This window comes from Panulirus ornatus, chromosome 55, assembly GCF_036320965.1.
Source record: "Panulirus ornatus isolate Po-2019 chromosome 55, ASM3632096v1, whole genome shotgun sequence".
NCBI lineage: Eukaryota > Metazoa > Arthropoda > Malacostraca > Decapoda > Palinuridae > Panulirus > Panulirus ornatus.
The window spans coordinates 22487526-22515173 of NC_092278.1; the positions used below are offsets into that span (position 1 = coordinate 22487526).

A 27648-nucleotide genomic window follows, 5' to 3' on the forward strand; every position below is an offset into this window, starting at 1 on the left:
ACTTTTGTCCATGACTGGAGCCTTCAACATGGAAAAAATAAATATTTTCAAATGATAACTGCATTGATAACAGTCTAATACTGGTTATCTCAAATCTCTCACACCCAGCACCATCAGCAGTTATTTCTGTTGCTAACTTCACTAGTTGGCTTCTTCTTAACCCATTTCTCCCTCTTCAGTAGACTAAACTTCTATTCCACTCTATTAGTAGCCAACTCCAATTTTTCCTATCATTATGAATCCTCCTACAGTAGCTAAGTTCCTTTACCTCTCCAATAATAACTAACCCCTTCTCCTGCACCTTAGTAGTATCTTCTCCCTCTTCCCCTGTAGTAAATAACTCAACTTCGTTTCCTTTAGTAACCAGTCAGTCATTCTCTTCTCCAGAAGCAGGTACTTCCATCTTCCTCTCCTCCAGCAGTAACTAACTCTTTCTCAGATAACAATATTCCCCCACAGCAGTATCTTCCCCAGTCTTCATTTTCTTCAGGACTAACTAAAATCCCTTCCTTTCTGCTCCAGCAGGCGGCAACAGAAGGGGAAGGAACAAGAGCCACCAACAAGCATGAAGCCTAGGGAAGAACATCCCACAGAGACGATGCATTATGGCAACCTCAGTGACCCAACTACTGGTACAGTACTATGGACACATTATTAAGATAGATGTCTTTATTGTCAAATTGCATACATGATACAAAATTAATTTCTTTATGGCTAGAAGCTCAGTTCAAGGTTAAAAAGTGTAAGAACTTATAAAATATTAAGTGAAATTTGCCCTACAGATATGGTGTTAACGTCAAGAACCCAAGGAATAATAACTTTATAGGCATAAATATAGTTGTACCCAGATTCAACTCCAAGTAATCCTGAGTATAACATACTGAATATATTCTTTTAAATATGACTTTATATGCAAAGGGTTAAGATCAAGATTAGGATGTTGAAGATAAAATGAAAGGGTTAAATAAACTTTCCAGACCAATTCACCTCAGACTAAATTTTGCCCTCTTCAGCTGGTACAGGGATAAGATGTGACAAGTACACTCTGAGGTACTTTTATGGAATGCTCAGCAGCAGTATTATCTTATTAGCATTAGGCCAGTTTGATCATGCTTGAAATGTTTTCTAACTTTTGATGCTCAGTAGTATTTTTCATTAAGTTGCCCTTTCAAAAACTGAAGCAAAACATATCAGCTTTGTCAGTTGTTATTCTGATCATGGGAGGATCACAAAGAAAACTTAAGACTTATTACTGAACAGATTTTGTTGATGTACACTCACATTATTACAAAATTGACCAAATTTTTTATCAAGAAAGTATCCTCGTTCAATACATAATAAGCTTAGTAATAATTGTATTTATGTGGCATGTTTCTGTTTGACTTCCATATACATTCATATGAAGGAAATGTAAACTAATTAAACATTATCATTCCTTCACACAGGTAACAACATTTATGAGAACATCCCCGACGATATTGAGGAGTACGCTGACATGTCATCTGGCAGTTACACTACAACTCCAGTCCACACATATTCCAATGGCCATCAGCCTACCTACACCAATGGTATGATGGCACCTTCTGCTGGCATGACGGCATCCCTGAATCGCCCGTCTGCCAATGCCATGCGACGCCCACGTCTACCACCCCCACAGCCACCAACAGTTCCCACCACTACTGCTGGGCCTACATCAGTAGTAACTATCAATGGTGTTACCGTGTCTTCCAATGGATCATAAGTTTGGCCTAGGTCATCTTATTTACCATAGTTCCAACCTCAGTGTAATTATTAACATTATATAGGGACTTGTGCTTACTGAGAGATTTCCATAGCTCTACATACTTAGTGATAAATAAAATACACATCAAAATTAGGACCCCTATATAATGTGTGAGCATATGCCACCAGAAGCGCTAATTTCTCCCAGACTTGACTGATAATACTGTTTATGCATACGTGATGTTGGATTGAAATTAGTTTATATATATTTTTCTGTGATGGCTGATGAGTTTTGCATAGGAGTCTCATTGCAGATCAGGTAATGACAGCTGTCTTTTATTTTTCTTTCTTACTATGATAATTACTGGAATACTGAAAATAAAAGGCAATCTGGCAACTTGATCATTGGAGAGAGTACTTTATATTGGTACAGAAGTTACCTAATTTTATGAACACAAATGAACGTACATATTCTGTGAACTCATTATGTAAACATTATATTGTGTGTGGTGGATCACAGAAAAGTGATCAGTGTATGTGATGGACATATGCAGTAAAACAAATATTTTGTGCCTTACCATTATTGGGCTTTACGGGATTACTAGAAATTTATGAAGCTGTTTGTTAAGTTTTTGAATTTCTCATACATTCTTAGTAAATTGTATCATTACATAGTAAACTATTTTTTTACAAATTGTGTAAAATCTGTAAGTAACAGAATTTTACTTGTCAGCTCTATGAAATGATTAATTTGTAGACAGGTTTTACCTATTTTTTTTTTCAAGTTAAACATACAAGCCATATCACCAAGATAACCCACAATGACTCTCAGAGCATCTGTATTTTCAGTTGTTCATAAGACTCATATTCAATGATAAAGGTTGGCTACATAAAAAGAAAATGACACTGCTTGCCATTAACATAAGTCACCATCAAAGACTGTATTAGGTGTGAAGAACATAAATGGAAGATGTACTGTATTCAGATATTACTTGTCTGACATTTTGATAATTACCATGTCAACAAATGTTTCCCATCTTGCATTTTTATGTACATACTGTCCTGGTTTTACATATAAAATTAAAACGTGAAAGTTGTTAATGTAAAATTCACATGCATATTAATTTTCTCTTTGTTTGCTATATTATTTACTTCTGTTATTTTGTTGGTGACAGACAGTCTTCACAACCTAGACATGTGAAATTGCATCAAAGGCTCTATGGCTTCTCATACAGAGTAGAGAACTGCCAGTGGAAGTAAGTTCATTATGAAATAAAGTTTGATAAATATACATAAACCTAACACTTAAAAGAAATATTTAAATAATATACTGTATAAATATTAATTTGAAAGTAACAATATGTTCATTGCTTATTTTACATGGGTAAGTGGTTTTTATGGGATCACCTCTTATAAATGCCTACATTTACATCAATGACATTTAATTTTCATAATCTAAATACATATGATAAATTATGTAAAAACTTTCTAAAGACAACTTTCATCACAATTATTTCAAGAGAAAATTTATATGCATGATTCGCTTTTAGTACAGTCGATATGTTAACACAATTTGGTTTTCAACTAAATGATGTGGAGTCAGTTCTGATTGATAATGGCACAGAAATTATTTTTCCTTTAACCCACTGATACTTAATGCTATCCAACACAGCTGCTCTAAAAACTATGATGACAGTTATAAAAGAGTCTGTCTCTGGGTAAACCTGTCTTTAAGAGACATGACATCAGTCAATGCCTGATGAAGTACCCTAACAATATACAATTTAGGCATCTTGTATTGTATTATTGCTTCACTAATGTAGTTTTTGAAGTGGTACAGGAACCAGTATACATTTTGAAATATTAGTAAATGTTTATCATAACTAAACTGTCTAGTCTTATACAGTTAACATAACACTTTATGAATTAATGACAAACATGTCTTCTTTCATCCTATTATTCAAACTGGACACTAGCTTTTGGAACTGTAAGTCCATAAATGTCCTTTATTCTAACACATGAAATATGTATTAAATGATTTTTATAGTCTGTATGGTTGTATGGGTGAAAAGTGCACATATGTGTTTGTTTATATTTCCATATATTTTCATATATGTATATTTGTGTATACATGTGCGTGTAATCAGGAAATATCGGTATGGGGAAGATTGTCCTTATACCTCAAATACACTTACTACAATGCAAACTTTACATGAAAAGAATATTACATACACACACAGAATTCCCTATAGAATGGAGTGAAATGAAACCTACAGCTGAAAACTGAAATAATAAGATTCGGCTGTAGTTTTATACAGAACAGAGTTTTAGTTGAACTGATCTCCCATCAGTCATTGGTCCCATCACTGCCCAGTGAGGTTTGTTGATACATTTTGAGACAGACATAAAAGTTTCTAGGGTATTCATGATACTATTTAGGTCAGGTTTTTTTCTAGCTCTTCCAACAGTGTGCACTTAAAAGTCAAGGAACTCTGATTGGTCAGTATCAAAAACCATCAATTACACTCTTCAACCAACACGTTTAAAAATAAAATATGTTGTGAATGGTAGACGAGTGTTAATACAAAGGAATCAAACTTTTGCTAAATCGCAATCTCAAAACTCTTAAAATTAGTGAATAACTCAACAGCAAGCTGAAAACGAAATTTGAGTTCTGTCAAGTGTGCAAAAAAATCCTGCTCTAGCATGAAGGCTGAGACCCATATTTCTAAACATTACAGGTTAGGCTAACTCTTTAGAGTAGCATTATTGAAATAAATTCCTATCCAAAATGGCTCACTTTATGAGACAAGTGACTGCATAACCATCGCAATGAGCAAAGTTAATAAAAAAAGGCCTATGTTGGTTAGTTCAGGACATATTTTAATGTACTGAGTTTCACTAATGTATAAAACTTCGGTGGGCATTCTGCGATGGACTGCATAGTCACAAGATGGTTAATAATACCAATGCTGCCTCTAAAAGTTAGACTAGGCTTTAAGGATAGTTATCTTGAAAAATTTTTAAAAATAAAAATGTTTATGGTTCACTCTTGCCCTGGCTAGAGGACTAACCAGAAACTGTCGGAAAATCTAGGTGTTTGGGTCTGTTTTGAGAGAAAGTGGAAATACTCCCAGAACAAACCTCAATTGCTGCATCACATGGTTGATTGTTGTAATATTTGTAAATATTAAATGCTATCTTGTATAATAAATTATCCATACAAGTATCTTGTTTTCATGTTGCCTGAACATGAATTATTTGCCGTAATTCAACATTCCTTATGCCTTTGAGAACAACAGTTGAGCCCCTTGAAATGCTATGTAATGACTCACGACATACAGACAGATTTATCCCTAAATTATAATGGTGTTTTGATCAAACCTGAGATGAATGCTCTAGTTTTGGTCCAAATTGTAAACAGTTTATCAACCATTTCCTTATCTATGCATTAAAAAGTAATTCTAATACTCTATCCACTTGTGATTACACTGCAAGAGAAAAGTCACCTTGAGCAAGTTTTTATCGCTGAAGTACAATCTCCTTGGAAAACTTTGCACCCCTAAGAAGTCAACCCTTTCCCTGTATATCTAGCTTTATCAAAAAAAAATAAGCCAACAGATATTACGGATTATCATTTCTAAAAATATAAATGTATAATAAGATCTCTTCATTCATTTAATCTATTATCATACAACCACATGATCCTTTTCATGAAAATTCAGCAACTTCAGGTCTCAAAAACATATAGAAGAGGAAAGACGGAATCTCTCGGACAGGAAGGTCCTTGATCAGTGGAATCTTTTGGAACAGGAAGGTCTCTATCAGACCGTACTCCCTTCAAACCAAATGGTCCAACTTTATCATGGATGACTTACTACTCACAGGCAGAGTGTAATAACACCTATATTTTTCTATATAAAAAGTTTTGAAACTTTTCTACAATAAATTCCCTTTTACTGAGTGTCTTGACTAATAAATCTTTCTGATTATGTGCAAAAGTGTTTAAAGAAATGACACATTAAAAAAAAGATCCAATAACATTAAAAGTTATCAACTAACCAGTTTTTATTAAAGCAATACAAAACCATAAAGGAAACATACAAGAATATCATTATGAGTTCCTGTGATAAAGTATGAGGCAGTGGAGAAAAGGCATATAGCCTAGCTTTCTACATTCTAGATCTCAAAATGTTTAATCACTAATTCTTAAATTAATCTTATGCTAAAGTCCCTAACCACAATATATGAAAAATCACAATTACCTTATCACATAAACCACTTGAACTACATATGGTTAGTTTAAAAAAAAAGGTATAACTAGAAAATAAAAGGCATTCTACATAGGTTTCTGCTACAGTCGGAAAAATGTGCAACAAATTTTTTTACAAACTTAAAATGTAAGTGGTAATTTCTAAAAAAGGAACCTGGGGAAGCTAAACATTATAATCTGTAGTTTCTAAGATTGTTAGAACTGCATTAACACACACAAACTGATTATGTTTGTAGCATAATTATTTAAATAAAGCAACAATCACAATGCCAATATCAAATTATTTGTACTAAAAATAACCAGAGAAAGAGTGATGTCTTTTACAATATCCCAGATACATATACCTGAAGTTTCAATTTGTGGTTATTTATGCCAGGAAATCAATGAACTACTACTACCACTGCTGTGGATGCAGATGATGATGCTTAGTGAGACACCGCAAACTTTTACAATGCACAGTAAATTGTTGTGTGTTGTGGGCTTTTGAGAGGAAGAACCTCTTTTGAAAGCCCAGAAATTTTGATAATCTGATTTAGTTGACTCACATCTTCCTAAAGAAATGAGTATCTTAGTTATTACAACTTTCTGTCAAAGAGATATATGATTATTTATAATAAACTTCATCCTGCATTGTCTCAATCTACTTTAGTTTATCAAGACAGAAATCTGGCAAGACCACTGGCATTTTTATGAACTTGTTTCCAACAAAGCTGAATCCTGTATGTGAGTTTGTGAGCTCACAAAAAATCATAGTCTGTGCACAGTATTCATCCAAAACTATATCTGTAAATCATGTGTGCATCAGTCATTTAAAATCAACAAAGACGTTGGCAAAACCTTATGAGTAGATTAAATCATAAACTCATAACTCCTGTTGCATGGTCTTGGAGTAAGTAATAAAAACAAAGTCGTAAGTTACATTCACTAAGCATCAAAATCTGTAAAGAGCATTATGCTTATACTTAGCAGACTGAGGTGAATGAGCTAAAGCTGTGCATATTCTATGCATTCCTTTTCATGGTTACAATTGCACAAACCTACACTTTATTTCTACCACTCTACAACCACTAAGGACATCAAAATTAAAATAATATGAGTGTATTTAGAGAGTTATGCCCAAAGTTGAGCAATGAGTTTGGGTTAGAAACTCTTGACTGTCTACAATTCGATTTCTAATTTTAATATCTATTCCCATTAAAGCTATATATGGGACTACTACAATTACAAATAAAAAGCTTTAGAGTGCGACACATATGGTCACATTACTATCTCTTTGGTATATCAAACTTATAATACTGCAAACTTGTCAAGAGGCAATAACATACCTCTCCAATGTTGTCACTGAAAGATGAAACAAGCTTCTCCACTGTTGTGGGCTTCTGGCATGGAAAACTTCTCTGCTGGAATAAGCTTAAAACACAGCACACATACTGAAGACAAAACTATATAATTCACTAGTATGAGCCCAAAATTAAGCTTGTCTAGTGATGTGGCTTAAAGCACAACAATGCAAACTAATCTAGTGATGTGAGCTTTCAGCACACCAAATTTCACCATTCCTATCTAGACTATGGCCTTGTAAGATTTCACACACAGGAATCCCACTATGGCATTAACTTGTAACACGTTAGACTTCTCAGTGGTATAAGTTTCCAACACAGCAATCTTCTCCAGTAACGTGAACTTACAATCAACCAATTTCTCAAGTCATGGGAGCTTATTGAATATCAAATTTCTCCTATGATGTGAGTTTACACCTGAGCAATTCTCTCCAAGTGTGACTGGATACCAGACAGACAGCAGTACCCTCCTGTATTGTGAATTTTTTTACAAAATGTTATGAAATTTAAAATCTTATAAAACAAGACAAGAAGTATCCTTTTATCAATATAATAAGCTTTATATTCAGAATAGCCTTGGTAATTATCAAAACCTAGTGTTTGACCATAAGCTCTGATAACTAAATCTAATGACAGAATTACATGGCCATGTTCAACGCTCACATCATTTATGAACCCCAATGCAGTAAAAGATCCTACTATGGTAAAAGTTTGTGGTACTGAGACTTCATTCTACAAGATCCCAGTTGCAGCATAAACTGGACTGCAGAATTTATCTGTGTGCATGTTTGGACAGATGTCTTGTCTATCTTCCTTACTAGTACAGAATGGAGGTCATATAAATGTGAATTAAGTTATAAACATGTCAATTAATGTTGTTGGGGCATTCTCGTGAAATGCCTCATTTACATGCTAGGGTGTAATTCTCAGCAGAAAGGTCAAGGTATACCAGTATGTATAGACCATGAGCTGGAAAATACTTGAGATTCAGTTGTCTCTTGCATACTACATAAATAAAAATGTAAACATCAGGCATCAGATGCCAATTACATAAATGCCCCTAATGAATGTAATTGCCTATGCTTACAATATGGACAGGGAGTATGACATTCACTAGGCCCAACATTTCATTTTCTTTACCATAGTATCTCAAATTTTGGCATGGTTTGTATTGTTTCATTACCTAACTTATTAAACATTCATTCACCAGTCAATTTCCATGCTAAAAAAGTCTTCCACATCTTTTCTAAAATGTCTGTGACTTAATTTCTTGCAATCACCTCTCTGTTCTTTCATTTTTGATCCTACAGAAACATTCATCTCAAGCATTGTCACTTTCATTCACAAGCTTGACAATTGTTATCTCATCTATGTCTCTCTTCTTTCTACTCTTTTCTAGAGTGGGTAAACTTATAACGTTAACTTTTTGTGGTTACTCTGCTCATCTGAGTCTGTATTTGTGTTGAGACGTGAGGCACATTATGAATGTGTATAAGCACTTAAATTAATCCTTTTGATGTAAAAACTAATTTTGAGAAATTCATAATAAAAAAAGAACTGAAAACATGGGAAGCTCTCTGACCTCCACAATAGGGGGTCTAAAAGTAAATAAGAATGGAGATGAAGATAAAATATGTCCAACTACTCAGAATCAGCATTAAATTAAGTACCAATACTGAGTGCCATTCAAAATTGGTAAAATTTACATAAGTTTACCCAACTGCAAAACTGACACAAAGTCTGATATTTTCAATGATGGGAGTTTTGAATGATAAAGTTCCAACAATAAAAAAATAAAAATTGAAATACATATGCTAGGCTTGAACAACTTACTCTACTGCTGCCATTAACTACTGAAGGTTACAACACAAAACTAGTAATTGTAATGGATAATACTTATGGTGAAAAGTCAAGGTGGAGAAGTCATGACAGTGAAGATACAATAGTTAAGTTACGTATAAGAGTGAAAAGTTAATTATGGTACAGGAAAGTTACTTATGGCAGTGAAGTTAACAGTGGTGCTAGTAAAGTTACTTGTGGCAGTGGAGAGTGGGCAAGATGTAGTTTAGTGTTACTACAGTGAAGAACTGGGTATAGTTGTTCAGGAGTTATGGTAAAAAAGAACTAGTTTTACCTAGCAGTGAAGAATTACTGTACAGCGTAGTTATGGTAATTCATACTTTATGGTGGTTGAGTTAATTGTGATCAACAGATACAGGTTATGGTTGTGGAGTTACCTTTGGTAGATGGAGAGTTTGCACAGGAGATCATGCTATGGCAGTGGAGTTACATATCTTACACGATAATGAGTTAATGGTGGTCAAGTTATGGTGGTAATCTGCTAGCTATGGTAGCAAATTGTTTGGTATGGTAGTGACAGTTCATTATGATAATGAAATGTTATCAGCAATACTGAAGATCTGGTAATGGTAGTGATAAGTTTGCTACGGTTATGAATGTCATGGGGAATATAGTCAACTATGCTGCTTGAAAGAGAAAAGCCTTGGTAACTAACAGTCAAAGGTCAAACTACAATGAATGAAGACTTACTTGCTTATGCAACTGTTGCAGGTCATGTGACTGTAAGTGAAGATTTGATCACTGGTAGAGGAGTGCAAGGTCATATGGCATTTAAGTTCAAGCTTTCACAATCACAGGAGGTCAGGTTATGGCACATGAAGTCTCAATCTTTGGTACAGCTGCAGGAAGTGAAGCCGCTCCAAGTTTAAATGTATTAACTAGCATAACTGCAGAAAGTAATTATCTAATTAATAGTACAGCCATTAGATGTCTGGCTACAGTTGACACAGTGGACAAAGATTTAATGACAGAATCTGAAAAGGTGAAGTTACAGATAATGAAGATTTAGTAAGCCAAAAAGGGGACTGAGCTATGATGAGCAAAGTAGACGTAGCTGGTCCAATTATGGCGGTGCGAGGACATAAATCACTGGTACAGTCACAAGAAATCAAGCTATGCTCAGCAAAGAATTAGCCGTTAACAGTTGCACACAGTCAAGTTACAGTGAACATAGACTGCTGCTGGTACAGGTATAAGATATCTTGCTGTACTGAGCATATCTAGTCAGTGCAATCCCCTGGAGCATTCGATGGGTCTGGACTACCAAAGGACTGGGGTCGCAGCTTCATCTGTAACCTGCGTAGGCTGGTCCATTTGTATTGGCGGGGGCTCCAATAGACCCAGCCCATGGAATCAAAGTCATCTGAGTTGGTAAGAATGCCAGTGGGGTTGGCATTGTGGCAGACATTGTACCACCACCCACCCTTGTATTCATGTGCACAGCTGCCTGGAAGGGCCAAAGAAGACGTAACATGCTCTGTGAACACTAAAGAAAAATTAAATTCTTATCAAAATGCAAAGAAAATGTCAATAAACACTACAAAGATTAACAAAACCTGCAAGGCTAAATCAGAATTTGTGAAAAAAGGAAACTAAACCAAAAGAATCAATAAAAAATACATATAAGAACTTGTATACACCAATTCAAAGAATATATATCGTGGAAATGTATTTGATATGTTTGGGTAGAATGTTTATAAAAAATGATGAAATTTGTTACAAAAGATATCAAACGGTAATAGAAAAGGCTATTAGTGCATCAATATATGAGATAAGTAGGAAGAGGAATACAAATGAGGGAGAGGACATATCACAGGAAGTGTAAAGCCGTAAAAGGCTTTCATAATAAAAGTAATGGATGAGGGACAGTAAACAGACGTATAAGTGACTGACCTGAAATAAATGTGGGAGTGCCTCAGTATTATAAAATGTTTTCATTATTGTTTACAGCTTTCATGATGGGGCATTACATGAGATGAAATCCAGCTGGGGTGATTGTGGTGAACTGGTGAATCATGGGAAAACAGAACGGAAGCCATAGTTGTTAATGTAGATGATCCTAAGATATTGTATGTTCCAGATGAGGATTGTATATAATGACGAGTTAATCTGAAAATGTGTTGGAGGAGGACATGGAAATCAAATGTGAGCAGAAGCAAGAATTTAGCTTTAGAAAGAGATGGGATGTCACAGTTTCAATGGGGAAAGAACTGAAGGAATGGATGAATTAAGGAGTCTAGAAGTAAGGCTTAATAAGGATGGTAGTGGGAATACTAAAATCTAGACAAGTCTTTCAATGGAGAACAACTGAGGGCAACAGATGACTCTAATGAGCTAAGAAATGAAGTATAGTATGTAAGAAGCTTTAATGATGGAATACTCTAACATGAGATTGTGAAACACATGTTTATACAGGATCAGTATGAGGGTGAAGTTCTGATCATATGGTTCAGCCATAATACCCAAAGAGTCCTTGTACTCAATAGGTTTAGGCTGTCTTACACTGGGTTCAATTAGTATATTCACAGGGTTATTCAGCATACCTCAGTGGTTAGCATACTTAAAATACTTTGAGCTATCTGTGGTCATCAAGGGATTAAACAGTCATATTCTACAAGTTAATTAATGATAAACTGTACCACATTAATATACCTGAGATGTTATCTCATTCAGAGGACTATATTTTTGTGTACAAGTGGCAAAATCACATTACTAAATCAAAATAACTATTAATCAAAGTCAATTTATTCCATCTTGGACTGAATTATTTTTGCAATGAAGCAATATTCACATTTTACACAAAAAATACATTCACCTAAATATGCACACTTCACTACACATGGGCTGCCCTATACAAGTACTGCACCCTAATCACTCACACATGACCTCTGCCAGTAACAGCACCATAATCACAAACACATCTGACCTCTGCCAGTAATGGCACATCCAAGAATGGGCTGTCATTGACATGGGTCCAAGCCAAGCTTAGTCTTGGCAAATCTTTACACTCAAGCACTCAAGTGTATTCAACAAATTCTATAATTATATGCAAGTGTTCAAGTAATTGTACCTGAAGGAAAAGGGGGATACTTACCTTTATGTTTATCATTGTCCCTATCAATGGTGGAAAACTGCATGCCACTGTGCCACAGCAGCCCATCCCCCAGAGTACTGTTTGAGGAGTACATCACTGCCAGCAGCTTGTAGCTGTTGAAGAAAGAATTGTTGGAACATGTGATCACTCATAGATATGAAGGAGAGTAGTTATGGTTTTCAGCTACTAAAGAGATGCTTCTTAGTATGCGCAGTAATTTCTAGCTGTTTCACGAGATTGTTACTCACTGGAGAAGTTTGTTGCTGTTAAAATAATTTTTGTGGGAGTGTCAGCTTGTAGATACTGAAGAGAGCGTCACAGGGAATTTTGAAGACGAGTATGCCATAGAAACATCAGAGAAGGCCCATACATTCATCACTAAGAAAGAGGCTTGCCACTGAAGTAAAAAAGTGTCTAGGACATACAGTATTAACATAACATTGGAGATGAGAAACTTTGCATGACCCTAATGCAAAGTTAAGAGATGGGTTCTTATGAATGGGGATATTTCCCACGTGCATGCAAATGTAATCACACGCACACACACACACACATACACCACCTCCACTAGTTACTCTGGGAAATGCTCACTTGTGTTCCTCATCCTCAACTCGGAAACGTCCCCATACACCCCATCGACGACTCCCACTGAAGTCTTCAGCATCCACCCGCAAGACATGGGCATCCTTTGCTGTCAGTTGGTGCAGGACCTCATTACCTGGAGGTGTATGATGAATGTGACTTGAAAGTTAAATTGAGAAATAAATATGAGGCATAAGGGCCATTCAATTAAAAATTACCATAAAAACCTAAAGATTACACTTAAACAGTCCAGTTCTACATCATATAAAGCACACCTGGTCAAGCCTACCTAGCCAGTACTCTTTGGTGACGTCTCCAAAGCCACCTCTGTAGTCATCCCAAGTACGGGTGAAGTTTTCCTGTTGGGGTTGCTCTTGACGATTTAAGAACACAGTCCAACCACCTCCATCTGTTGTCAGGTCGCACCACACCCGAACTGCACGGCACCTGTTGCATATCACAGGGTATCAATGTAGTTTAAACCATTAGTTTTTCAATACAAATCTTACATGAAAAAAAATGTTGGGGCATACTGTTCACTTTAATGACTTACGGTGAGAAATGATTGTTATGCAAGATGTTATATAAAAATGTAATATTTATAAAAATCTATTTTAGTGGAGAAGTGTTGCTGAATTTCAAGTTAAGGACTAAAAGATCCCATAAACATCTGACACATAAGGTCTTTTTTTGTATATATAGCAAGGGTTCTGTAGGGTACCAGTAGGTGTAACTGGCACACTTCACATCTACCTAGACAGAAATGGTGGTATACTTAACCTGATGAATATAATGGCAAACAGCATCTTAATTTTGATGGATATACAGTATAGTACTTCCTCTAATGGAGATACTATGTAATCACCCCAATGGGTACTTTGGTATACTGTATAGTGAGTGGTATGATTATACTATATACCACACACCCTGATAGGTGGCAATACTAATTTGTCTAATAATATCATACTCATCCTGTGGGGCAAATCAAGTGCACTCCACTGATGCAAAATAATGAATACTACTTACTCAGAAGGCTAGTTTTTGTATGTTCTACAGATACACCATATAATACTCACTCTGAAGGATAGATCTTGTAATACTAGTATCATATATATTACTCTGAGGAGTAGATATTATTTGTGCTAAAGTTATACCATACACTACTCACTCCGAGGGGAAGATCTCATACATCCCACTCTCCGTTGCTCCCTTGCTCTGGTGGCCTGCGCAGTCTTTCACCCTGACCACAGAACAACAGTTTTGGTTATGAAAGAAATGCTTTCAAAAGGAAATCAGTAAGGACAATACATTCACAGATTAAAAAAGAGGATGTAAGTACCTTATGTTAATCCTGAGAGAAAAAAAAATATTGTACCCAGTATTTGTGACAAGATTTGGCCAAAAGGTGGGGATAGCATGCAAAACACCAAAATAATATACCAGTCACATTCATGACCAAGGACTGCCATAGTGGCATCCAATATCAACAAAAAGATGAAATAGAAGACGAATCTAACATTATCATATTTCTAGTTTCATTCCATTAGATTCCTTAAGTAACATTTGATTTTTGAATGTGTATTACTTAATTTTACTTAACTAACCTTATATCTTTCCCATTTATACTCTCTTCACCTAATCTCGTCCAATAAAAATCAATGTCCCAATTCATGCTCAGTATTTCTGTACACAAAACAAATACATGGCATATATCACAAAGTTAGCTAGTTTTAATGTCACTAAATATATAAATTGCAAGTAAGACTACATGTCTCATATCTTCACATTTTCCAGTAAACATGGGCCTAACTACTATCACGTTTCAATGAAATATTATGCTCCACAAATTATATATACTTCATATAGAGAAACATTCAAATTCTAAGTTATCAATGATGCTGAGGTGCTCTTGATAAATTAGAAGCATGATAATCCACAACACAGGCCATTTCTTGAAGCACATATTCCTTAATTTCAATCAATAGCTTCTCTTCTGCAAGATTATTAATTAACAAAATATACAACTGTTTCGTGTCTCTTTAAAATTTCATAAACTTCCTTTGTACGGTTCCAACAGTGGCAATTACACTGATAAAGACGAGGGTTCTGGAGGGAGACCCTAAACCAGTCTGTAAGTACTAAGGATGTAATCCTTGCTTCTAAGGCCACGTGTGGAGTGCTATTCTGCATCAAGAAAGAATAATTCATAAATATTATTGCCTTAATGATCAAGTCACAGTGGTCAATGAAGGTGCCATTAAATGTAGCTTTCTCGAAGAGACATCCTACACTCAGGATTCCTTTCCACTTTCAGCTCCGAGCATTTAAAAGACAATATCTCTCGCTTCACGGGAATTTCAGGCTTGCACTATTCGCAAATGCACGTTGGAGTAATTTCTATATGGACCAGGAAGGAGGATGCCATTTTGTCGCGAAAAGCTGAACTTCATTTGCCAATTTTCCCAAAAAACACAAGTCGCATATTTCCTTCCTCGTTTGTAAAGGCGAGATGACATAAGACAACAATACATGATAAATTATAAACAAATGACACTCATAATTACCCACTGATGGGTTTAAAGATAATTGAATACCTCACTAGAGAAGTGGGTCTTACACTCTACACACGTGTTGAAATATCTATAAAGATGACGTCACCTCAATACCATTTGTAGACGTGGCAGTGTTTCTCTTAAGAAAAAACATTTCATCATGAAGTTTAAAGGTAACACCTCAACCACTTGGTTAACTACAGGTATTTAATTCAGTAATTATTATGTATAGTGTTCAGAGTAAAACCTGGGAGCGTGAGTTAGATATAGCGGAAAGGCACACCATTTTCGGCGGGACAATATGTCAGGCTGTCACCCAGGAACAGCATGGGGCGGGAAAATGGCCCAATTGAGAGAAAAAATAGCTGAATAATTAACCTTCTTCAAGACATTACTACCAGATACCTACATAACTGTATTATATTTTCTTGCAGTATTGCATACTTGAGTAAACTATTAAAAATCCGACATGATTTTAAACTGTAGATAATACTTTTTTTTATGGACCATTAAGGGAGCCATATACTCCGCCGTAAGGTAATAGCAAAAGGTTTTTATATTCATCTATATTTACCTATATGTAATTTATTTGATGTATATCCACTGTATATCTACTGCCTCCTGCATGCACAGCCGTGCTGGGGTTAGGGTAGGGGTGACAGCACCAGCAAACCGCTTGGACCTTATTGTCTTTAATGTTTTAAGTTCTGGTAATATACTTTTTATTACCTTTCAAGGTATGTCCTGCCTTAAATATCACGGAATCAAGCTACTTTAGATTTAAAGAATATGTATATATTTTTCTGTTATTGAATTCGATATTGGTGAAGGTTTTGATGTTGAAGGAAAACGTGTGGTTGGTGTACATTTAGATGCAAGAGCAAAACTGAACCTATGAATAGCATCAGTAAAATTCACCAAACAGTTGAAATTTGCCTCACTTTCCTCGTGATAAACGAAATTGATCAACATTTTGAAGAGCATGTTGATTCCGGCCTCATGTTTGATGCCCATTGCTCATAGTTTTGTTTGCTTAAACATACATTAAATATATTTCGAGGAAAACATTAGATATCAAGGTAATTCGAGGCTGTAAGGTATACTGACTAAATTTTACAATATCTAAGAATTTTTCTTTATATTTCTCTTCATTTGACCAATATTTATCATGATTTTCGCGACCTTCCCTACTGCTAGGTTTTTTTTTTCTTTATGTATTAGTCTAGGGTAAAATATATGATCATTTCAATTACGCTTGACCTGAACTCATTTTTCTTTACTCTTAACTCAGTTTACTGTCATGGAAAATATAAAGTCGAACGTAATCTTGAGATACAGAAGTTATACCCTCAGACATGTATTATTATTATTATTATTATTATTATTATTATTATTATTATTATTATTATTATTATTATTTTCGTTATTATTATCATGATTAATATTAATATTATTATTATTAATTTTATTTATTATTATATTTGTGAAAAACCCATTGAACCACTTACTTTCTCCCCCCAGTACCCACCCACCTAGCCATAGTACAGCACCCACCTATAGCCACATTAAACCCACGTACCTGATACCTCTACCCACGTACATCTACGTACCTTGTCACTACCCACGCACTTTCACGTACCTGACACCACTACCCACCTACATCCACGTACCTGACACCACTACCCACTTACATCCACGTCCCTGTCACTACCCACGCACATCCACATACCTGACACCACTACCCCACCTACATCCACGTACCTGACACCACTACCCACCTACATCCTTGTATCTGATACCACTACCCACATACATACACGTACCTGACACCACTACCCTCCTACATCCTTGTATCTGACACCACTACCCACCCACATACACGTATCTGACACCACTACCCACCTACATACACGTACCTGACACCACTACCCACCTACATCCACGTACCTGACACCGGCACCAAGCAGCTCGGGAGCCTGGGTAGTCGTGAGGGTCACCGTCACATTCTCACAGACACATTCCTTCCTCTCCAGCTGCGCCTCCGTCAGGATGTCTTTACAGGGGCACTCCTCTTCCTTGTCCTCCTTCTTCTCCACTACCAATGTGGTTTTCGTCACAACCTCCGGGGCCTCTGTCGTAGGCGGGGTCACCTCCTCAGGGGTCAGGGACTCCTCCCGGCCCTTCAGGAAGTGCTGCATCTGCCTCTTGTACTCCTGAAGCTGCAGTCGGAGCTCATGTTTGTCCTCCTGCAGGGCCTCGATCTGGGCGGTGCAGCGGCCTTGCTGCGTCAGGAGGTCCTCGTTCCTAGACTGCAAGAGGGCGTGGTGACGCAGAGCCAGGGAGAGTAGGGAGTTGTACCCTTCGTCGCCCACCCTGGCCAGGACTGTCAAGGAAAGAAAACGGCAACGTTGATCCTTGACCCCTTTCAGTACCACCAATAAAGACGTAACTGAAAACGATTCCCTTTGGCAACACTGCTAAAGAAAACGGAGCCGAGGTAACTAAAAGGTATTTTTTTTGAACTTTCAACGAAAATATATTCAAATTGGCCATTTCAACAGTCCTGCACCTCTTACATAAGAACTATGTACAGATACTTTAGTGGAAGCCTATGAACAAATTGTAATTAGATTTTTAATCGTAATCTTCCATGTATCAATCATCAAGCGTGTCTTCCTGTTATATGGTTCAATGGCGTATTAAAAGGCCATAATTTATGACATGTTACACCTTTACTATTTATTTTAGTTACCGCTACAGCCGTCGCTTGACTCACCTTCTTCAGGAGTGACGTCCAGGAGGTTGACAGCCAGGTCGGAGGGGAGCAGCTGCTGCAGGGACCTGCTGACGTCCAGCAGCTGAACCAGCAGCTCCGACGGTACTGTTACCATCTGCTGGAAGATGCAACTCTCGAACGTCAGTATATTTCTTTAGTCTACCTTAAAATCTGATCCGTGAATACAGTTATTCTACCTTAAAATCTGATCCGTGAATATACATAGTTATTCTACCTTAAATCTGCTCCGTGAATATATTTCTTTCGTCTACTTTCAATCTACTTCGTAAATATGTATTTTTTCAGTATACCTTGAACCTACTTCGTAAACGTATTTCTTTAGTCTGCCCTAAATCTGCTCCTTGACTATATTTCTATAGTTTACCTTAAATCTGCTCCGTGACCATATTTCTTTAGTCTACCTTAAATCTGCTCCGTGAGTATATTTCTATAGTCTACCTTTAATCTGCTCCTTGACCATATTTCTTTAGTCTACCATAAAATCGAATAAAAAGTGAAAAATCCAAACCAAGAATATTAAATATTTCTGGAAATAATTGCTTCTATAAAGTATTAGGTTAAATAAACGATTGATATGCCCAACTACTCAATAAAGAAATGGTAACTCTACTTACGTATAAGGATAAAACAAAATAAATCTGATTTAATGTTTCACAACTAAAGTGGACATTTGCATGTTAAAAGACATGGAAAGGTAGCGTTCTGCTAAATTGCCGGTAGACTAATGTAAATTATGTAAAAACTTCTTTAAAGGAGAAAGAATTGAAGGAATAGGAATGCAAAATATAAGAGCAAAATTCCTTGGCTTATCCTATAAAGCTTTTCTGTTAGTATTTCATTTAGTCAGTTGTTTATAATAGTTTGCCCTGTGTAACACAGCTAATTTATTTTCTTTACATGTAGAGGGGTCATTATTGCAAAGTAATTAAGAGAGGATTGCTGAAAAAAGTAAAGTGTAAAATAGGCGTCAAATGATCTTGTTGTGAATTACTTTTAAATATTTTTCATGTAAGTGATCATGGGTTCCGAGACATTTTTGTATTGTTTTACATATTACTGAATTTAGGGATGTTACTTAATGTATATTCATATATATGAGACTGGAAAAAGTTGATATTAAAGAGAAAGACTGCGATTGAAAAAATTAGCGGCAAGAACGAAGATAAATATTCGTATGAAGAAATGAAGATGGCAACACAGAAGCAAAGAGGATGAAGAAAAGTGCCATGAACACAGAAGTGGAGGAATAAAAGAGGAGAAACAGAAATGTAGTACAGATACAATCAGCACGACAAAGGAATCAGAGGTACTAGAACTTATGGGACATAGAAAGATGCACAGAAAATGATGACAGTGAATGCATTGAGCTGAATTACAAACATGGAGAGTAAACGAGACAGAGACGAACTCACCGAGGAGTCATTCTTCTGTTTGGAGGTTTTCGAGACGGAGGCTGCCTCCCCGCCCACTGCCATCACCAACACCACCATCACCACCGTCCGGAGCTGCCTCCAACACCCAGCCATTGCCTGCAACATCACCAACCTTGTGACCAAGCCACTCATTGATGAAATGTACTTTAGAACACCTGTTCGCCACCAGAGTCATCCGCCATTGCATTCTCTCTCTCTCTCTCTCTCTCTCTCTCTCTCTCTCTCTCTCTCTCTCTCTCTCTCTCTCTCGTGGCGCAGGCTACCCATCCCTCTCATGTAAATATTTTGGACCCTAAGTGCCATAATAAACGGCAGGAATGAGGGCGTCAAGCGAGCATCCAACTCCCCAGGGACCAGAAGGGGTTGGACGAACGTCTGGTGCCGCCTCTCGTACCCGCACATTTAGCAGGAATTTTATCTCCGACTTGGACTTAAGGCAACTTCCATGCCCTGAGATGATTCCATTACTATGTAAAAATCTTCTCCGTTCCTCCAGCAACGGTTATGGCGTTTGTGTAGCCAGGATCCATTAGGGAGCGTGAAATATACATTACTTTGAATAGCCCGGCGGGCTCGTAAGGGGAAAAAAATGAACGATTATTTGACCTTAGAATTATGTTGAGTGGGCTGTTCCCGTTTTCTTTCGGGCCAGACTAATGTATCCTCGCTTAAAATCTTAATGTCATTTTTTTTAATGGAGGTTAGAGGGGGCAAAAATTTCATTCTTGGTAACCTGCAGATAACCTTCCCTTACCTTTTTTGATTACTTAATAATATTACTTATTTGACGATTTGCAAAAGTAGATTCGTATAAAAAAATTCAATATCTATCTAACAGGAATGATATTATATTTAGATTTCCTTAGATAAATAGGTTTTCTGTAATACCGTTTTAACAAAATATTAACTAACGTATTGGAAACTTATGCTTGATAAGTAGATATGAGATATTTTACTCACTAGCAGATGGAAGCATTTTTGAACTTGCATGTAATGATTTCATTACCAAATGACTAATCAGCAATTGCTCGCCATCAAATCGAATATGATACACAATTACAAAAATGTATCAAATCCAGAATAATATACGCACAGACGCATTCTCTCATCAGTGATATATTTCTCCCACAAATGATTTTCAAGTATGGGAATGAGTTTGTAGGAGTTTGATCCTATGGCAGAGTTATGGAACGAAATTCGTTTACAATCTAATTCCCGATAAGAAAAGAAATGAGGATCACTTGGCGTCTGAATCCTGCTTCACCAACCAATATACCGAAAGGAAATAGGATCACGTAATATTATCTGTAGAGCTAAGTTACCGAATATTATAAAATCGTCAAAAATATATCTCTTACACGTCTTCAAAAGGTATGCCGCATGAAAATTTAATTCATAAATATGGGTGTCATCTTCACGCTGTGTATTATATCTCGGTCAAGAGAGAGAGATAGATATAGATAGATAGATAGATAGATAGATAGATAGAGAGAGAGAGAGAGAGAGAGAGAGAGAGAGAGAGAGAGAGAGAGAGAGAGAGAGAGAGAGAGAAGGCTATCACGTTTTCAGTGTTCAACTGAATATTTCTTTATACAGGAAGAAGACGATATTAGCCCTGCCATCTGTCGGGACTTTCAGGATAAAAAAAAAAATGTTCTTTGCATTTAAGTTAGTTTCCCGCGGAAAAAAAATTAATCTTCGAGGATGGAGGCAGGCCAATATGAACCATGTCTCGAGCTGACATAAAGGTTTAGTTTCTCCGGGGGGAGAAAAAGAAAGTAGTTTTAATATTTAATGAAGGTTCTCATTGTATATTCGCTCCCAGAGGAGATTTTTGGATTATTCAACATTTCCACTTCACCTCTCGACCCCCCCCCCCCACCTGCCCAGAACCGTCTCCTGGGAATCGAGGGGGAGGGTGTGGTGGGGGTCTGGTCCCCCTGGGGAGGGTACTAGGCAAAACACCAAGGCTTCTGTGTGGATTGGTTCCTCTCCACTTATATAACCTCGTATTTAAGTCACAGAATTTTAGATATATGCTGCATATGCTAAGGTCATTTTCTCTTGCTCAAATGACGTACAGTTGTGCTCAGACGGTCATAAAAGTCGAATCCCTGAGATCTCTGGGCTCTTCCAATTCCTCCTGACCCGAGTCTGCCCCTTAGAAGACCTTGTCATCACTATTCATTTATCATTCTGAGCTGCGTCGTAAATGAACTTGTGCGGATCTGAGGCATCCTTGCCGAGGCGGGAAATGGCAAAACAGGCTTGGAAGACTTGAAAAAAAGTTAAAATATGATACCAGAGATAGATGGCTGTATTAGAGAATAATGTTTCCTTTTTTATATAGAAGACTCAAAGGAACGATGAATAAACGTCTATCAGTCTCGTTAAACGTCATAGAAAACGAGCTTTAATTCCTAAACATTATTTCCAAAGGCCAGTGAAAGTCAAACATACCGCCGATCATAATTTACATATTTCCGACATAGTGGGACATTGCCGCAACCATTCTCGTTACCTATACGTAGCTCTCGCAATAAGACAATGCGATGCGTAACGCCACGGTAAGGGAAGGCCAATAATTTGGTAAACAGTGACGTCACTAGTGCGCAGGCGCGCTGCAGGTGGCAACACGGAAGCAAAATGGATGCCAACTCGTGTTAATCTATCGCTGAAAGAGCCCCAAGCACATTAACATAAGCGGGTAGGGAACTTTATGGTAATACTCGTAGAATTACCATAAAGTTTTACCAGTCAAAATAGTTATTGGATGGCCATGCTTTTAAAGATATTACAGTGTATACAGATGCTGTCCTTGCTTATATATATATATATATATATATATATATATATATATATATATATATATATATATATATATATATATATATGCATATATATATATATATGCTCTGTGGAAGGTATTAAGAATATATGGTGTGGGAGGCAAGTTGTTAGAAGCAGTGAAAAGTTTTTATCGAGGATGTAAGGCATGTGTACGTGTAGGAAGAGAGGAAAGTGATTGGTTCTCAGTGAATGTAGGTTTGCGGCAGGGGTGTGTGATGTCTCCATGGTTGTTTAATTTGTTTATGGATGGGGTTGTTAGGGAGGTAAATGCAAGAGTCCTGGAAAGAGGGGCAAGTATGAAGTCTGTTGGGGATGAGAGAGCTTGGGAAGTGAGTCAGTTGTTGTTCGCTGATGATACAGCGCTGGTGGCTGATTCATGTGAGAAACTGCAGAAGCTGGTGACTGAGTTTGGTAAAGTGTGTGGAAGAAGAAAGTTAAGAGTAAATGTGAATAAGAGCAAGGTTATTAGGTACAGTAGGGTTGAGGGTCAAGTCAATTGGGAGGTGAGTTTGAATGGAGAAAAACTGGAGGAAGTGAAGTGTTTTAGATATCTGGGAGTGGATCTGTCAGCGGATGGAACCATGGAAGCGGAAGTGGATCATAGGGTGGGGGAGGGGGCGAAAATTTTGGGAGCCTTGAAAAATGTGTGGAAGTCGAGAACATTATCTCGGAAAGCAAAAATGGGTATGTTTGAAGGAATAGTGGTTCCAACAATGTTGTATGGTTGCGAGGCGTGGGCTATGGATAGAGTTGTGCGCAGGAGGATGGATGTGCTGGAAATGAGATGTTTAAGGACAATGTGTGGTGTGAGGCGGTTTGATCGAGTAAGTAACGTAAGGGTAAGAGAGATGTGTGGAAATAAAAAGAGCGTGGTTGAGAGAGCAGAAGAGGGTGTTTTGAAATGGTTTGGGCACATGGAGAGAATGAGTGAGGAAAGATTGACCAAGAGGATATATGTGTCGGAGGTGGAAGGAGCAAGGAGAAGAGGGAGACCAAATTGGAGGTGGAAAGATGGAGTGAAAAAGATTTTGTGTGATCGGGGCCTGAACATGCAGGAGGGTGAAAGGAGGGCAAGGAATAGAGTGAATTGGAGCGATGTGGTATACAGGGGTTGACGTGCTGTCAGTGGATTGAATCAAGGCATGTGAAGTGTCTGGGGTAAACCATGGAAAGCTGTGTAGGTATGTATATTTGCGTGTGTGGACGTGTGTATGTACATGTGTATGGGGGGGGGCCATTTCTTTCGTCTGTTTCCTTGCGCTACCTCGCAAACGCGGGAGACAGCGACAAAGTATAAAAAAAAAAAAAAAAATATACATATATATATATATATATATATATATATATATATATATATATATATATATATATATATATATATTCCCCTGAGTCCACGAGGAATGAAACACGATAAGTTCCCAAGTGCACTTTCGTGTAATAATCACATCATCAGGGGAGATACAAGAAATATAAGTCAGTTGATATACAACGAAGAGACGTAGCTAGGACGCCATTTGGAAAATAAGTATAATGTGTAGTTGTCATTAAATTTATTGTCCCTGCGTCAATATATATTGTCTCGGAAAGTATGGGAATATATTGTCGTATTAACCTGTTCAGATATAAATTGCATTTCAGTACAAATGTTAAAAGATAAAAAAGGATTAATATTCGTTAAAAAGAATGAAATATTGAAAGATGAACTGTTATAACAACGTTTGTCGTATTCTTCATTATGTCTAATTCCCTATCTATCTAATATATATATATATATATATATATATATATATATATATATATATATATATATATATATATATATAGAAGGCGACTAAAAGGGAAGGGAGCGGGGGGCTGGAAATCCTCCCCTCTCTTTTTTTTTTTTTTCCCAAAAGAAGGAACAGAGAAGGGGGCCAGGTGAGGGTATTCTCTCAAAGGCCCAGTCCTCTGTTCTTAACGCTACCTCGCTATCGCGGGAAATGGCGAATAGTATGAAAAAAAAAAAATATATATATATATATATAGATAGATAGATAGATAGATAAATAGATAGATAGATGTGTATATGTGTGTGTATCAAACAGAACTATTGATCAGCCTCTAAACCTTGAATATATATACCCTGCCATTATTCTTCTGCACACACACACAGGACTAACCCAGGTGCTCATTTATCCCCCCCCCCTCCCCAGGGACCGACTGCCAGGCCCGGAATTCGAACCCATTTGGCTCCAGCCCCTGGCTGACCACTAGATCACGAGGGCCCGTTTGTTAGTGTGTTTCATACTTGTTCACTGTTACCTGCGTTAGTTTTTATTATGTGGACAGAAGTCCAAATCAGTTTCAGGCCTTAACTGAAATATATTGACAATTATGAAACGGAAAAGACAAGGGAAAGTATTTGAGAATTTTGGAGTTGAAAAACCTGTCTTTTGAAATGTGCCAAATTATAGTTATTGGGAACGACATGAGAAGGTAGATAGTTACAAATTGCCAGGAACATGCGAAGAAGAAGAGGCTCATTCGCTCGCATCCATTCTTTAGCTCTCATGTCACTGAAAACATAGCCTCTTATCCACAGACCTTTCCTTGGTTTCCATCGGCTCCTTCGTATGTCCTTGTACAGTCCATTGGCAGCACGTCAACCCCTGTATACCACATCGCTCCAATTCACTCTGTCCCATGCATGCTTTTCACCCTCTTGCATTATCAAGCCCCGATCACCCAAACTTTCTAACTCCCGCTTCTCTTTTTCCCACCACTTTTGACAATACATCTTCTATGTCAACCTCTCCTCACTCATCCTCTCTATATGTCCAAAACCTTTTCAATACACCCTCTTCAACTCTGTCACCCATTCCTCTTATTAACACACACTCTCTCTCTCTCTCTCTCTCTCTCTCTCTCTCTCTCTCTCTCTCTCTCCCCCCATCATTCTCTCCTCGAGCAACCCTCCCCACCCCACGTATTGTCCTCAAATATATGATATCAACCACATGCATCCTCTTCCTGGGTTGGCTAAGCCCACGCCTCCTAGCCATACAACACAATCAGGATCCTCCTCCATCCAACACCCACCTTATCTCACAATTAATGAGCTCTGAACACATTCCTCATTGCGCCCAAGGCCTTATAGCCCCTCCTCACCCACCTTATGAATTTACTCCAGCTACCAATATTTCTAATCCCATCCATTGTCCACTCCTGGGTATCCAAAATACTTCACTTCCACTCACGTTTTTCTCCATTCCAACAAATAACCTAACTTAACCAGTCTCTTATGCTAAAGCTTAAAAAAAAGAGCTTTAATTCGCATTTGCTCTCAGCTCCCCCGCAACATACAATCCCTAACGCATGTGATCCCACTGAGAGAAATTATATTTCCAAGCAAGTTACCCTTACCAACTTCAGTTGTTTATTGCCTATCCTCGGCTGTAGGTCGGGGCCAGCCTTCCCCCCCATCACATGCCCAGCTCCTTCCGCCACTCAGCAGTCATTTAACCCATTCTCCGCCAGTTTGGAGGGTAATTTACATATTATCTCACATCTGGGTCATTCAAAGGCATTCCACGCAGCGGAGGTCAAGCCGGCAAAGACCTAGGTATCGGGCAAGCAACTTGAGCTTTTTCGAACTTACTTGTAAACACTAGGCTGCTGTCGTGTGTGTGTGGGGGGTGTGTGGTGAGCGATCTCCCAGGTAATATCGTTGGGAGAGGGAGGCTGTGAGGCGGTGAGAGTGGAGGCTGGCAGGCCGGGAGAGTCGGTGTGAGAGCTGGGAGAGGGAAGGGACGAGTGACGACGAGAGGTCGATCCTGACGGCACTTCCCATTACCGCTCCACCTCCACTTGCCACTTACCTTCGTCTGCGTTTCAGGTTTTTCGTACACAGTACCTCATTTCCTGTCAGTGTGAGGCGTCATATATCCTACACCCATGAAAGAATGAGCCTGGTTTTTCTCTAATCAATCGAAACCATGACTTTTTATTACGGTAATGTGTTCGTAAACTCAGAAATACGTATGTAATATCAATTCAGGAATAGCTATAGCAAATGTGGCAACTGTTTGTGTCTGCCTCCTCAGTTTAACGTTCGTAAGGACACACTTGCTAATTTTTGTACTTTGTATGTTTGAATGATGGCTTCGGATTATAGCATAACGACCCTTCCCGATAAGCCATTAAATCGAGGAACGCACATGTCTACAATGGCTGTATCTATTTGCATACGTGGATATGTAGATTTTCTATTAGTTCTTTGCTCTGTCCGTGTTGTCTATCGTGCCATCATCTAAGTCCATCAGAGATGTTATTTATAGCAGGTATGAACTGTATGCAGGCTTTACGAAGACTGCCTGGACAGATTTACCTCAAGAAGCGAATAAATTACGTGTCACTTCGTATAACTTCATAAATTCGAAAGATAATTCCAATACAAAATGCAATTTGTTTTACCAGGTTGAAGCCTACGGGACATCCGCTTTTGATAATCACCAAATTCATTAGAAAACTAATGAAAGGCCACAAGGTATTAATGAGAATATCAAGATTAACTATTGAACAGTGATTAATTTCATGATTAGATTTAATCCTTTATGGGAAGGGAATCTCAATGATAAATAGTAGAGTCTTGCGGAGTTTTGGAACAGTTTGACTATAGCCATTTGCCTGATTCTTTTTTTTTTAACGCCCTCAATAATAATAATACGACTCGAGCTAGGTATTTTAATGTAAATCGATTATATTTTTGGGTGGGTTGATTAACCGGATGACATGGTGACCTTATTACCATTCAACTGGACACTTTATCTGTTAAGCCTTTCTTCAGTAGGGAGTTAGCAATAGGCTTGGTCTCAAGGTTATGTCTGAACCTACAGACAGAATGCATTTCGACTGTAAACACCCTGTAGTTAAGGACTGCTTTTTGAGGGCTGCCTAGTTCGAGGTCAGGAGTGTTAAGGGAGTTGTACGCCATAAAGATGTACGTAAATGATCTCTATAAAGTTACTGATGTGTTGCTTGGAGAAGCTTGTCTCTCACAAGCAACTTCGTCTCTTGCAGGTTGAATGGCTGTGTCGTCTGCCATGCCACAGCCATCTATTAGACATATACAGATGTTTCAGTTTGCTTAAGGTTTGTGAGCGGGAC

General features: G+C 37.6%; 2 protein-coding genes across 4 annotated transcripts in view; one reads left to right on the forward strand and one right to left on the reverse strand.

Annotated features, from left to right (window-relative positions):
* The window catches only part of LOC139765437 (P-selectin-like), a 113024-nt gene extending 108076 nt beyond the window's left edge, over nucleotides 1-4948 (forward strand). The window contains exons 21-22 of the mRNA XM_071692807.1: nucleotides 505-632; nucleotides 1446-4948. Of these exons, the coding sequence (XP_071548908.1) occupies nucleotides 505-632; nucleotides 1446-1741 (424 nt within the window). The 3' untranslated portion in view covers nucleotides 1742-4948. The remainder of the gene's footprint in view (nucleotides 1-504; nucleotides 633-1445) is intronic.
* Nucleotides 4949-8093: 3145 nt separating this feature from the next.
* LOC139765553 (uncharacterized) lies at nucleotides 8094-26283 on the reverse strand. Of its 3 annotated transcripts, none has more exons than XM_071693101.1 (9): nucleotides 26141-26283; nucleotides 19633-19749; nucleotides 18200-18314; nucleotides 17371-17806; nucleotides 14040-14111; nucleotides 13161-13318; nucleotides 12881-13007; nucleotides 12290-12402; nucleotides 8094-10681 (listed from the first exon to the last, which is right to left on the reverse strand). In XM_071693101.1, the coding sequence occupies exons 2-9, from the start codon at nucleotides 19744-19746 to the stop codon at nucleotides 10416-10418; spliced, it is 1401 nt and encodes a 466-aa protein (XP_071549202.1). In that variant the 5' UTR covers nucleotides 19747-19749; nucleotides 26141-26283; the 3' UTR covers nucleotides 8094-10415. The 3 variants fall into 3 exon arrangements, with proteins under 3 accessions (XP_071549202.1, XP_071549203.1, XP_071549201.1); XM_071693102.1 differs by having other exon boundaries at nucleotides 8094-10642; nucleotides 18200-18317; XM_071693100.1 differs by having other exon boundaries at nucleotides 18200-18317.
* Nucleotides 26284-27648: the final 1365 nt, after the last annotated feature.